The sequence below is a fragment of the Callorhinchus milii genome, unplaced genomic scaffold, assembly GCF_018977255.1.
Source record: "Callorhinchus milii isolate IMCB2004 unplaced genomic scaffold, IMCB_Cmil_1.0 Scaffold24, whole genome shotgun sequence".
Classification (NCBI taxonomy): domain Eukaryota; kingdom Metazoa; phylum Chordata; class Chondrichthyes; order Chimaeriformes; family Callorhinchidae; genus Callorhinchus; species Callorhinchus milii.
In genome coordinates, this window is record NW_024704765.1 from 5,185,189 (window position 1) to 5,199,109 (window position 13,921).

General features: G+C 39.9%; 1 protein-coding gene across 3 annotated transcripts in view; it reads right to left on the reverse strand.

The window, feature by feature from the left end:
• The window catches only part of mib2 (MIB E3 ubiquitin protein ligase 2), a 100,180-nt gene that overhangs the window by 53,867 nt on the left and 32,392 nt on the right, over nucleotides 1–13,921 (reverse strand). For all 3 annotated transcript variants that reach the window (XM_007907256.2, XM_007907258.2, XM_007907257.2), the window contains one exon: nucleotides 3,302–3,642. In XM_007907256.2, coding sequence (XP_007905447.1) covers nucleotides 3,302–3,524 — 223 coding nt within the window. In that variant the 5' untranslated portion in view covers nucleotides 3,525–3,642. The remainder of the gene's footprint in view (nucleotides 1–3,301; nucleotides 3,643–13,921) is intronic.

The following is a 13,921-nucleotide window of genomic DNA, read 5'->3' on the forward strand; positions in this document are numbered from 1 at the left end:
CCCTTTCTCCTTGCCAATTTCAAGTCAATGTCATCCACTGCTTTTCAAAGAGCCACTCATCAGTGTTCTCTGTACTCGGGACAGATTGAAATAAAAAAAAATGCAGAACCATTTGTAAATGGCTGTTCGTAATAGGGAAAGAACTTTGAACAATTACAATTACAATTACCGAAACCAAAATGTAAAACCTTTAAAGGTTTTACATTGAAACTGAAACCCATAACTGACTCAAAGAAAAAGCATAAATCACAATGTTACGGTGTGCATTTGCACAAACAGTAGGGTCTGTAATCTTGGTGTGTTGAACAGAGGAAAGAGCCAAAGCTCTCTGGGTTTAGGATGATTTTTATCTGTGAGGACACGTTCATCTTTTAGATCATTCCTCCCATTTGCTTTCCTTGGGGATCTGTGCAGTGTTTGCAATCTTGAGCAGCTTGGCAATCTATTCCCTGACTTCCTTCAACGCTGCATTTGGTGATTCACTCCCCAGTACAGGAAAGGTAGGAAACATGTGCCAAAAACACTATATTAAAATTGTATAAAAACATTGCATTGAACTTATTCACAATGCCTCTCAACCCCTCATAAATATTTCGCAGCATTTTTGAAAACGAGAGACCCCATTACTGCCCATTAGAGCCTCTGCCGTTGAAATCCTAGTGACTGAAGGGACCCAGACACTTGGAGATTCATTCCTTTTACCCCTTCATTTACATTTTAATGAAGGTATAAATTTGTCAAGTCGTTTCAAAGTATGTTGAATGGGTTTGGTTCAGAAGTGATGTTCTCCTGGTTAGAGATTGATTTAAGTGTCTGTCCTTCAATTTGAAATCATAGCATAATCATTTGCTCACAAAAAAAAGGAAAGAGCAGTCAACTTCAGGGTACTATGATATGCACTCTTCCTTCCCTTGCCACGTGTTGAATCTGTGTATTTTGGGGCGAAACGCAGCAGCCAATTGCGCACAGCAGTTTCCCACAAACAGTCGTGGATTGAGTGACCAAATTACTATTATTATTTTTAAAATTCTGTCAGACGCTCAGCGTGGTATTTCACTACGAAATAATCTAATGCATTTGTGGGAAAAGGTTTGAGTCCTGATTGATGCTGAGTAAGTTGAACTCAGGCTGCTAGACAGCGTGATAAACTCAGCAATAAACCTGACTCGAGCGAGTGACAGCTGAAAAATATAAATAGGTGCAGTAGAAAGCTGAATGACAGATCAAGAGCTTTATATGGATTTTAATCATTACTATCCATTTGGTAGGTGGTAACTGGCCCTTTGAAGTTTAATTATGGAAAACTTTGAAAACGTAGAAAATAAACCTGGAAGAAGAAAGGACCTTTCAGCCATTCAGCTCGTTCCCTCCACAACTATTAAACAATCATTGATTCTTTCTTTCACTGGGTCCTTCAAATCAATATCCTGACACTCCTCTACTAAAAGGCCATCAGGCTAACCTACTGTCCACCCATGATCTCCTTTATCAAAAGATATTAATCCAGCCCCATTTTGAGCACATCCATTGACCCAGAATTAACTACTTCATCGGGGAGTCAGTTTCACGCAGTCTTTGGGAGGAAAGTTAACAATGAAATAGTCCTTACATTTGATGCAGCACCTTATCACATCGAGACATCTCAGTGTTCTACTAAACTTCAGTTTCCCTCAAAGGTCATGGATTTTACATTTATGACCTCTATTCCCACACTCCACACCTAAGTTAAATATCCTGATCCCTGATTATATTATTCATTATCCTTACACCTGTCGTTATTCTATTTACCTGTATCGCATCTCCTCAGCCTTCTTTAATGAAAATAAACCTAGTTGACTGATCTTTCTTCATAAACACTGTCTCCTATGACCTGCATTTGTCCTTCTTCCTCTCCTGCACACTTTCCAAAACTTCTATGTGATTTTTGACATTAGGTGAACAGCACACCATATTCCACGAGTGATCAGTCACCCAACAATATGTTGCAAGACAGACAATTATATGGGGGTATTTTGCACTAGAAGCAAAGTAAGTGAAGAATTCACTCATTTTATTGACCAACCACAGTAATGGCTCAGGTCAGTGAGTAACTGAGGCATTCAGACAGGAAAGATCCCAGACACAATCCCTGCTTTTTAAGAGGTTAGATGGGTTAGGTCACACCAGGTGCTATAATTGGTCTCGGTCACCTGGGTTTATAGGGAGAAGAGGAGACTGAGGGTGGCTCCAATAGGCGAGCTGCCAAGCACTCAGTATAAAGGCTCAAACCTGAATAATGGTAAAGTTGATGAATGAGGATGACCAACATACTTATAACTCTATCCCAGTAAAAAAGGAAAAAGAAAGTCAAAATGCCTGCAGGAAGGGAGAAAATTGACAAAGAGAAAGAAAACGTGCTCAGCCTTTCAGATGGTTCATATGAATGTTTAATGAGATGGATGTCAGTTCTGCAGGGCATTGATTAATGGTAGCTTACAGCTGAGTAGATTGCGGTCTCAGTCAATGTCTGAGGGAATTTTAGATGATTCGTTAACCAGCTCCAACAGAGCAATACCAAGATGGTGTGTTACCACAACACAATAGATACTTTTGCTTTAAACCCATTTCATTGTGTCCCAAGAAAGTTTTCTTTGCATCTCGTCTTTTGTGACAATTCTCATATAACGAGGCATTTTAAATACATTCACCCTACCGCAATGAGGTATATTTGGATTAGTTTTGTTAAGTTATCCAGCTTTTTATTTTATTACCTAGCAGTAAGTAGGAACCGACTCCACCACTACCTCACCCCTCAGGCCGCTAAAACTCTTGTTCATGTCTTCCTCACCTCCAGGCTCGACTATGCAAACGCCTGCTTGTCGGCCTTCCCAATTCCTCCCTCCACAGATAATCCATGTAGTGTACAGCCCTTGGGACGTCCTCCCGACATGAAAGGCGCTAAACAAATGCAATCTTCTTGTTGTTAGTCGATTGCTGGATCGCTTTTCCGAGGATAATAATCCCTCAAAAAAAATTTGGTCACTCCCATGACTGTTTGTGGGACGCCGCTGTGTGCAATTGGCTGTCGCGTTTCGCCCACAAAATATACAGTCAATTCACTTTACAGTATATTCCGCGAAGCGCTTTGAGACTCGAAGACCTGATAAGGCACTATATCAATTAGAAGGATTATTATGATTATGATCATATACACAACTTCAACAGACTTGGTTACTAGCACACAGAGGGTGAATATCTTTTGGTGAGGGGGGGAAAAGAAATGGGACGGACGACAGGTCGAGCTGCACTGCGAGGAACTCACCAATCTGTGCATTGTCGTACAGAAGAAGGTCATGAGCTCCTTGGTAGCCGGTCCGGTAATTTGTTCTGGTGCCACCGTCCCACTGCACCACCACAGTTTTATCTGGCGTCGTGAGGCTCCCTTGACGGCCAATCTCCACCACTGTACCGACATGCCCTTCTCCATCGTCCTGGTTGTTCCACTTCCAGTCCACGCCACGCACAACACGCATACCCATCTCCATGGCCGCGAGTCACGGTCGGGCACCTTTAGTATCGTTTTGCCCTTTAAAACGTTCGCTGCAATGTAATCTCTACTCCACCGACAAAAGAGGTTTCAAAAAACATCCAGTCTTCCGTGACCTAAAGGGGATGGAAAAAAGAGGAAGTCTGTGAGATACTGTGTACACTGCGGTTATCAAGAAAAACTACCTTGCGCTTGGTGTAAATCTATATTGCCCTTTATCTGTCATAGATTGTAAATTGGGACTTCAAACGAGTCTCTCATTGTATTGAACTCCCGAAGGAATTATTGTACTAGAGTACAAAAATTGAATAAATGCCACATTCAAAGAGAATGATAAAAAGAACCTTTCTTCAATCTTGAAAGCCCGACAAGTGGAAAGAAACAACACACAATGGCTTCAGAAACACTTGTTCTACTATCACCATAAGAAGGTCCTCTAACAAAGAGTGAAATGTCTGATGTAAAATTCCTGTGGATCAATGGAATAGGTCAAGTTTGTTGTCAGAAACCTTTGAACATTAATATTTCTTCTTGGAAGGAACTTTGCATGTATTTGATTTGGAACAACAGCTAACAAGTCAAATACGCACAATATTTGTTAGGTCAGGTAATTAAGGGATACAGGGCAAGGGCAGGTAATTGGATTTGAGTACAGATCACCCATGATCAGGCTGGAGGGACTGAATGGCCTACTCTGTTTCTATGCAACACTGGAATGTTACGCGTCTAAAATGTGTGACTACTTCTAATGGGATTTCTTAATTCCAAGAGGGAACTCCTTCCGGTAATCAGAAATCTGTCACGCAGGCCACACTGACCCACGGGAAGTCTGCTCAAAAAATAAGACTGTAATGGAGTAAAGTTCCTGCAAGTCAGCAGAACGTGTTTTTGTCACCCCATTAAAAATCCCAATGATAATGACAGGTTCAATACAATGATCTATGTACATCAGCAATTTAATATATTGCAGATAGAAGCATGTGTATGTTGTGAGAGAGAGTCGAACGAGACAGTCCTAGCAGCCACTACCATTGACAGAGAATAGGGAAAAGGTTACCTGCCTATTCTTACCACTGGGGAATGGTGTGTAGTGCTCAGAAAAGGAAATAAAATCATCTTGAAACAACGATCAAAAAGTACAAATCCACATAATTCAGCCACACAATCTACTGCGTTCCAGTTAGATCAGTAAACATACCTTGAAAGGGGTTCCAAACTGCTTCATGTACAACATGTGAATGAGTTAAAACACTAAATGGGTTAATTTCTGTAAAGTCCGAGTCTCTGATACGTATTCTCCACGTCAATCAATTCAAATACTATAGCAACAAGCGAGAGGCTGATAGGTTAACAAAGCTTTGACTGTCTAAACCACTCACATGGAACACGCAGCCAGATTCCTTTCTATAAACTACTGAAGAAAGGGCACTAAGTAAAGGGGATATAAATGCCACCTAAGCGTCGTATCTCTGTTCTACATGAAGGTCACACACACACTGCAACAAGCAAAGGGCTAAAGTACAGATTACATTTCAGTGCCAGGGTAACATTAAAATAAACTCAGTGACCGAACAGTAATGATTCAGACTCTCTGTAGATGCCATTATGCAGCACAACTAATATGTGAAAATAATTAGTCAAACACAACATTCCCTTCCCCACCACAGATATCTCGGAACTGGCTACTTCAACCCAAGGAGAGAAAAATTGACCCAAACTGTAGTGGAAAGTGTTAGTCTGCAAACATAAGGTGTGTATAGCAATCTTGGCTGCCGCGTTCGCCCACAAATATACAGTCAATTCACTTTACAGTGTGTTCTGTGAAGCGCTTTGGGACGTCCTCCCGACGTGAAAAGCGCTATATCAAATGCAAGGATTATTATTATTATTATTATTGGGAGTTTCGGACTCCCACCGAGAAGTATAGGTGTGAAGTTATGCTTTAATTGATATTACATATGGTTGAATGAAATTCATCTAAAAACTTAGGTCACAACTCCACACTAAACACATATTCTTCAGAGTGGTAAATACGGTCAGTAATGAACTATTTTAAAGATACCCGTTAATTAACTATTAATACAGATTAGGACATGTATTACAATTTAGACAATGCTTCAAATGAATGAGAAATCACTTTTAATCTGTATGACCGTGTGCATCAAATTACACATAGAAACAACTTAAATATCTATAAATCAGCAATACAGGGGAGAAAAATCACCTACAACTCAATGTGACCTTTAGTCACAGAGCATTAGCTGAGGAACTCTCCTAAGATACATTGCATTACAATGCCACATTTCCAATTTGAGAATTCAGAATCAGAATGAAGCTCAACAGAGCAATCTACAGTACGTCTGGTCCTAATTCCATCGTCTATCTTTCCAACATTGCCCCATGTTAGGCTTCAGACCATCCCAGCGTAGCAAGGCCACAAACAGACTTTCAAATTAGTCACAGTCGTCAGAAAAAAAGAAAATAGTGGGCAGGAATAAATAAAAAGCAAACTAATACTAATAATACTTGCATTTGATATTGTGCTTTATCACATTTTTGAGACGTCTGAAACAGCAATGCTTGTGGTAAAATCATTGCGGTTCACCAACAAGGTCCAAGTACCCTTGAGAATCCAACGATTGGTACTGTCTGATACTACATAAACTGTTCTGATGAAACGTCACTGACCTGAAACATTAACTCACGTTCCTCTCTCCTGACCCACTGAGTGTATCAGCAACTTCTGTTTTTATTCCACGTAAACTGTGTTGATTTTACTAACTTCAAAAAAGGTCTACATTATGGAACACTTTTTTAAAAAAAAGAACCTAAGTGATTTTTCAAACAAACAAGGTTATTTTTAGTAAGATAGCAAGATGGAAAACAGGACCAGAAAAGACTATCACAGAGTAAAAAATAAACATTCCTACACCCTCTCCCTCTCATAGCTCAATCCATTTCTTCCTTAAATATCTATCCAACTCTCATTTATTTTTATTATCATCAAACACACTCACCTTTTGGTTTGTTCATGTAGAATAAATATAACTTTTACACGTCGCCTAAAACCTCTCTCACTGCCACACATCGACTTGAGTTGTCTTGCAATTGATCACCAAGTTTCACGGGCTGATTGATCAGCGACACATCGGCATTAGAGTTAAGATAACTACACAAGCAAGACATGTCCTAATACGTATGCCTGTAGAAAAGCCATTGACTGACATTTTTTCATAGATTTGGAATTTTTGAACCAGCCCAGAAGACGAGGTTGGGTAAGAAAGCAATAGCATTCATTTGAGTCACACCTCCCGGAGCACTTAAAAGGCAAAGAAATAAAACGGCAACAAAAAAAAGTGTGAAAGATTTTTTTTAAAAGGAATGATTCTTTCATTGCAACAATTCCATAGTCTAAGATGATACTCCAGTGCGGTACGAAGGGAGTTAGAGGAGTGCCACACTGTCAGACGTACCGCAATTCGGATGAGATTTCAAACCGAGGTCTGTCTTTTCTCCAGGTGTGCATTAAAGATCCTGTGACACGATTGGAAAACAGAAGGGTGTTCCTGCTCATGTTCGCCCAGAATAGACAGTCATTCATCTCGTGTGATGTGGAATCAGATTGGATGAATTTTCACAACAGTTTCTCTTTTGCGATGGTTCTCTAGTATGATGGATATTAAGGTCTTAATAATAATAATCCAGTCGTTCAATGCACAACTGTTTGCGGGACACTGCTGTGCGCAATTCGCTGGTGGGTCTCATGCACAAAATATACAATCAATTCACTTTACAGTATATCCTGTGAACCACTTTGAAATGTCTCAACAAAATAAGGCACTGTATCAAAATACAAGGAATATATTATTAGAATTATTAGAACCTCGTTGTGCATATCCTGACTGCTGTAAGTGCCTATAAAAGCAGTCACTACACTTGAAAGCGATTCATCTGCAAAGTGCTTGGAGACATTTTGATGTTTATTATCAGAAGAGTTTTTTTTAAATAATGCAAAAGCAATTCTGTGTTTTCTTTGGAAAAGTTCAGATGCACATTCAGGTTCAGTTTTGAAATAAAATGGTTTGAATATTTTAACCAGAGCTGCTCATGATGGGAATGTAAACAGAAATCAATGTAAATATGCAAAAGATGCAAAGCTCACAACATGAGGAACATATTTGCTAATGTGCTGAAAAATATTCCATATTTGGTATACTACAGCCAAGAGATATGAACGATAATTCTCCTGATAATTAAAATCATACAATTCTAGTTTTAGATGCACTAAAGCAGAAGGACATTTTGAAAATGAAAAGATTTTCACGAAAAACAAGTATGTTTTAATTCCATCTTCATGATCTTAATGTTAAAAACAGTGGGATGACAAGTTTACAAAACTTGGTGGAAATCTAGGCAGAAGACTTTTCAGTGTGGATGGTGTCCCTAAAAGACTGAAATGACAATATTCTGAAATATTTCCAAATTGAAACGGATTACAGTCCAAAAATCTGGAGCTAATTTGATTCAACAGAAACTCTCCAAAAATAACAGGGACCAGATGAGTTATAAAGTACACAACACGTTCCTCGATGAGCGGATCGGAAAAGCACGCAGCGACCAAACTAATTCCGACTTGCAGCCTCACAAAAACAAACTCACAACAAACACAGAATACTGCAGATGCTGGAAATCCGAAATAGAGGCACTCAGCAGGTCAGGCAGCATCTTTGGAGAGAGGAAAGTGGGTTAACGTTTCGGGTCGAGTCCTTATAAACTGCTCCCTTCCAAATTCCCCCACTTCTGATGAAAGGTCATTGACCTGAAACGTTAACCCATTTTCCTCTCTAGATAACTGCCTGACCTGCTGAGTGTACCCAGCAACTTCTGCTTTTATTTCACACAAAATACAAACTAACTTACTATCCAACCACCGCCATCCAGAGTCAGCAGATAATGATGATAGATTGTGGGATCAAGCCCTACTTTAGGAGTCCTATAGCTTAGTGGTTAGAGCACTTGCCTCGCAAACGAGAGGACCTGGGTTCGAGTCTCGGGGAAAGCGAAATGTTGAGTAACTTTCCTTACTCCGCATGCCTATTTACCTAGCAGTAATTAGGATCCCGTTTATAAGTCGATTGGCGGATCGCTTTTTCGAGTGTAATAATCTCTTAAAAAAAATTATATAGCACTTTATCAACGACTTGATAAAGCGCCATATCTAATCAAATGCAAGGATTATTTACTGAAAATAATCCTCATTGGGATTTCACCATTAATACAATTGCTGGCATTTGTTATTTTGAAGATTTAACTCACAAATAAAGAGTCACACCATATATGAAAGCAGGCTTCCTGATTTTAGACTGCATTTGAATTAAAGCAGTGAAGTGTGAAAGTTTTTGGGCTGAAGTGGTATCAAATGTAAACTGAACTCTCTTTACAATTTTTGCACACTCTCAGCTCGGAGTTGATACCCACCAAGATTTGCAGGCGTTAACATAAGCCAAGTAGGAAGAATCCCTGCCCTAGTGACTGACCCATCTGCCCCTCCAAGTCCTGTCAACTGGCTTATCTGCCATCGGCCGTGCCTTGTAGTATTGCACCTCCACCTAGTTCAGGAACCAAGGACTATCAAATTGATTCTAATAGTCTGTTGCCAAGCACGTCACTTTGGAGACAGCTCAGCTCAAGGGATATCCCGCTTGCCTCTCCCATATCCTCCCCCTAAAACGAGGATTGTGACTAGTTGATAACAATGCAAAAAGCAGATAAAGCCTGATCGCTTTAATCGAGTGAAAGAACTTGCGTTTTTGTAGCATTTTATAGATCAAAACATGTCAAAGCGCTTACAGTGATTAGTCAAGGAAAGTGACGGTTTCTGTAGGCAAATGTCGCACCCATTTTTAGTACTGTTGGCCAGGAACAAACTTGTTTCTTTTTTTCAAATGGTATCACAGGATCTTTAACATCCACCTATTGTCCAACAGGCAAATGGGACATTGCCTTGTGTCTGAAGGGCAGCAAGTCCAGCAATGGAGACCGCCTACGCACTGCTCTAAAGTGTCAGCTTCACATAGAGGAGATCGAGCCATTAATGTTATTAGGCTTCTACCCTCAAACCTCTCACCTAAAGATGGGAGTGCTAGAAATCGAGCCAAGTTGACACAGATAAGGTACATTATTGCCAGCAGGAACGGAAGCACTTCCCTCACATTACCATGCTTCATGTCTGAGAGACAGCAAGTGTTATTGATCGTCGAGGACAATTCAGCTGGACTACACCGATCTTCACTTGACACGTAAATGTGTAGATGTTCAAGTGCAGATCACTGGATTGGGAATGGGGCAGCGAACCAATGCGGAGTTTTTAGCCTTGGCTGAATAAGTAGAAATAGCCATCACTTTTCTATGAACTGAACGGAACTCAGCATCTACATGATGCATCCAAAATCTAATTTATATTAAATCAGCTAGATATACTGATTCTGTAACCCCATTTTCTGTCCGGACGTCTTGTAGGACCAGAATTTGGAACAAACCTCCCCAATGACATAGCCACTGAATGTTTAAACACAGGTCTGACACTTAATTCATCTGTATTAGCCACCAAGACAGTTCATCAGGATCACTTTAAGATCATGTAGATTTTAAGGGTCTGAAGATTCATAGGAGACTTGTCCTGAATGATCATCTTAATAAGAAGATAGGTATTAATAGAAATTAGTTGATGGTGCAGGAAGATAGTTATTTTCAGAAAATCCTACAAAGCTTCGAACTCTACAACGCTATAGGATTCTAATATCATGTTAATTATAATAAGCATTCTGAATGTGGGAAAATCTATTTATGAATTCAGGATTCAGTCCAGGAGTCCAGTGACCACTTCCAGCAATGATAAGCAGTCTTATAAATTTTAATGGACATGGCAATTATATTAAAGACTAATACTATCCTCATGCCAACCAACATGAACGTTTTACAACACATACTCAATTTGTCAGCACAGAAGATTGTGAGATCAGTGTAATAAAAGCTCAAAATGTACTTTCAGTTTATTACCTGGGTAAATGAGACATTTGTTGAAAATCCAATATAATGTTCATTCATAGCGCTTCTCGTTTTTAATAATGTTTTGCTTTCAAGATTTATTGCAACTGTCCAAGGCGGCTTTTGCACCATTGAAGTTTTATTGAGTGGAAAGGTTTGCCTGTTTAATATTCTTTTTTATTAAAAAAAAGCTATTTATTCCACCCTTTAGCAGACCAGACGCATCATCAACTGATATCAGTCCCTGCTCAAAACCCAATCCTACTAATTATGCACTACAGCAAAACAGTGTCTAATTATGAACTTTGTTTTGTTAAACCCATGTTATCCTACTACAGTAAAACTCACATAAGGCTGATCTGTATAAATCGTATAATCACCTAAATCGTACATTTGCCGAAGTTCTGTTCAAGAGTTTACTTTCTATGCAAGTTTGACATAACTCATAATTTGCATAAGTCATATTAAATGTTTGGTCCCAACTGATGCGACTTATGAGGTTCACTGCACATGTTTTAAAAAAAATACACTGCCAATTATACCTCCCCACTTAATTTACAATACTGCCCTGAGGAAGGGCTGCACTAATGTGGGAGCAAAAGTCAGCCACCAGTGGGTTCTTCAGCCTCCACATGCAGCAAACACAAAGTAAGATGCATATTCGAGAAGGTCTCTCTGGTCTATCCATCACAGAGAGAATTTGGTTTAAAATAAAAATTACAAAAGTTTTAGTTTGGAAAAGATTTTCCTTTCTCATGGGCAAGTGACACTCTCTCCAACAACAACTTGCATTTATATAGCGCCCCCTCATGCATGGTAGAGTCTCAAGTGCTTGACTATCCACCCACAACTGGGTACTCACTATCCGAGAGAACAACAAGCTCATCAAAACGCCCAAATCTTTTTTAAAGTGCAGCCTTATAGAGTGATATGCGGGCATCGTGCTCAGTAAATCTCTGCTCTTGATATTTCAATTACTTTAAATTATATACAGAATATTTGATTACAAAAATGATCGCTCTTCAAAACGCAATTGTTACACAACCCATTAGACGGACCATTAACAGAACTTGTGCAAATCGTACTTCATTCTAATTGCAATATCAGACTTTTTCTCTTCCCAATTCCCACTTATATAATTGGAGTTGATGTACAGATCAGCCATGATTCAATAGAATGGCAGAACAGACTTGAGGGGCTGAATGGCCTACTCCTGTTCCTATGTTCCTATATACACAACAGGAGGGATGGAAAAGAAGTTACAAAATCAGTCATTCCCAATAATATGTACAATTTATTTCAAAAGATAGGGGGCCTAGGTAATGTAGTCAGTTATAACCTTGATATTGTAGTGCGAGTTTGAATATAGACTGATGAGATGAAGATAGCTCTGTTAAATGGAAGAACCCAACATTCATTGATCCCATAGTATCATTTTCAAAGCCAAGTTTAGATCTAAAGACAGGAATATCGCAAAACCACTGTAGTATGGCGTTACCAAATCTATCTCCACTTTGAATGGGCTGCCTTCACTTAAGACACATTTGAGGTGGTGAAACTACCTTATGTTTAAGCCCCTAAAGTAATAGGACAGCTTAGACCCACTAAACATCAGGACGTCTATATCATTTGGCTATTTTTTTTTGGCCAGCCGGGTGTCTGACGCTGAGGAAACCCATCACTGTGCTTAAGAATCTCCAAACCAAACTGAGAATTCCATGCATCCCACGAACACATGGAAATCCCACAGATAAGATTGTTGGAATGGAATGCGCACTCTCTCTCTCCCTGGAGGGACACATCCTGCTTACCTAGTTCCGGAAAGTATTAGGCACAGGTTGGCAAGAGCCAAGGCTTGAGGGTCCCAAAAGTATGCATTGGGGTAACTGCTAGAGTCTAACCAGCAAAAAACACATAACTTACCAATGGCTCAGCTACTGACTGAATAAGATCATTGACTTACTGCAGGAGCTCCTGAGATGAGCACTTAATGAGATCTGCTGCAATGGAAAGCTGACTGTCATCTAAATAGTTATCCAAGACTCTTTTCTGTCATTAGTAACTGGAAGATCCAACACCATGAGACATAAAACATGGTTTCATCAGAACCGCATACCTAATACAAATTCATACAAATTCACATCTGTGTTCTGAGAAAACATCACACAGAAATTACCATGAAGAATAACCATTTATACAAGAATGGTCTCCTTCATCGCTGGGAGCTGGATTATAGCCCAGCCTATACTGGTAGGATCAAAATCTCCTCTGCTGGCTGTTGAGTTCCCATGTAAAATTTTGGCAGGCTCAACCAAACTTTTAGCATGCATAAAACTCTGCAAATGTCAGCACAAATTGGCAGCTGCTTTCAGAGAGGCCCCGAGGATAGGAAGTGGAAAAACATAGTAGATGTGCTCTTCTGAGGTCGGGGACTAAGATACACTGTTGGGGCGGAATAGAAGGAGCTTTATTCAGCAATGATATGTTGACATTGCCTTGGCAATGCTCCTGTGTGATCAGGTTTCCGGCACTTTGGGACATCCTCCCGAAGTGAATATCGCTACATAAATGTAATCTGTTGTTGTTTCAAAGTGGAGAGGTCCTTTGAACTGGTTCCTCACTCTGTGTACTCTTAATCTTTGAGGAAAAGCTAATTGAACACAATCCTCTGTTGAGCTGCGTAATGGTTAACTGTTTGAAATGAAGACTTCACTTGATAAGGCACTATATCAAGTGCAAGGATTATTATTATTATTATTAATAACTACACAAGTTAAAGGCCCTCCAAAATGTGGCAACCTGTATTCTGTATTCTGTATTCTGTAACCTGTACACCAGGTTCCATGAACCCATCACCCCATCTTCACTTGGCTTTACTAACTTCCCATTTCCCCAGCAGATCAATTTAAAAGATTCTTGTCTTCACTCTCAAATGTCTCCAGGTCTAATCACACCCCGCCCTGCCACATTGTTGTGACCTCCAGCATCCCTACTGCCATGTCCGCTCCATACTGGCTCACTCCATGTCCCCCGTCCCAACCATCGCTTGCGAGCCTTCAACTAGTCAGCCCTGCTCTCTGGAACTCCATCCCAGAGTCCCTCCACCTTGTCCCCTCCCTCGCCCTGAAGACCAGCCTTAAACCCTCTCATCAAACATGGTTTCAGCCACCTTTCTCCTCCTCAGCTCTGACTTTATCAGTTTTGTGAACTATTATAAGACGTCCTCTCGACGTGGACATTGCTGTTGTTGTTAAAACTTCAGTTTTAAAAAAGATATACTCCATTTACAGGCAAGACCATGGAACAGAACTTTTTATTTTATGAATATGCAGGAGAAGAGATTCTAAA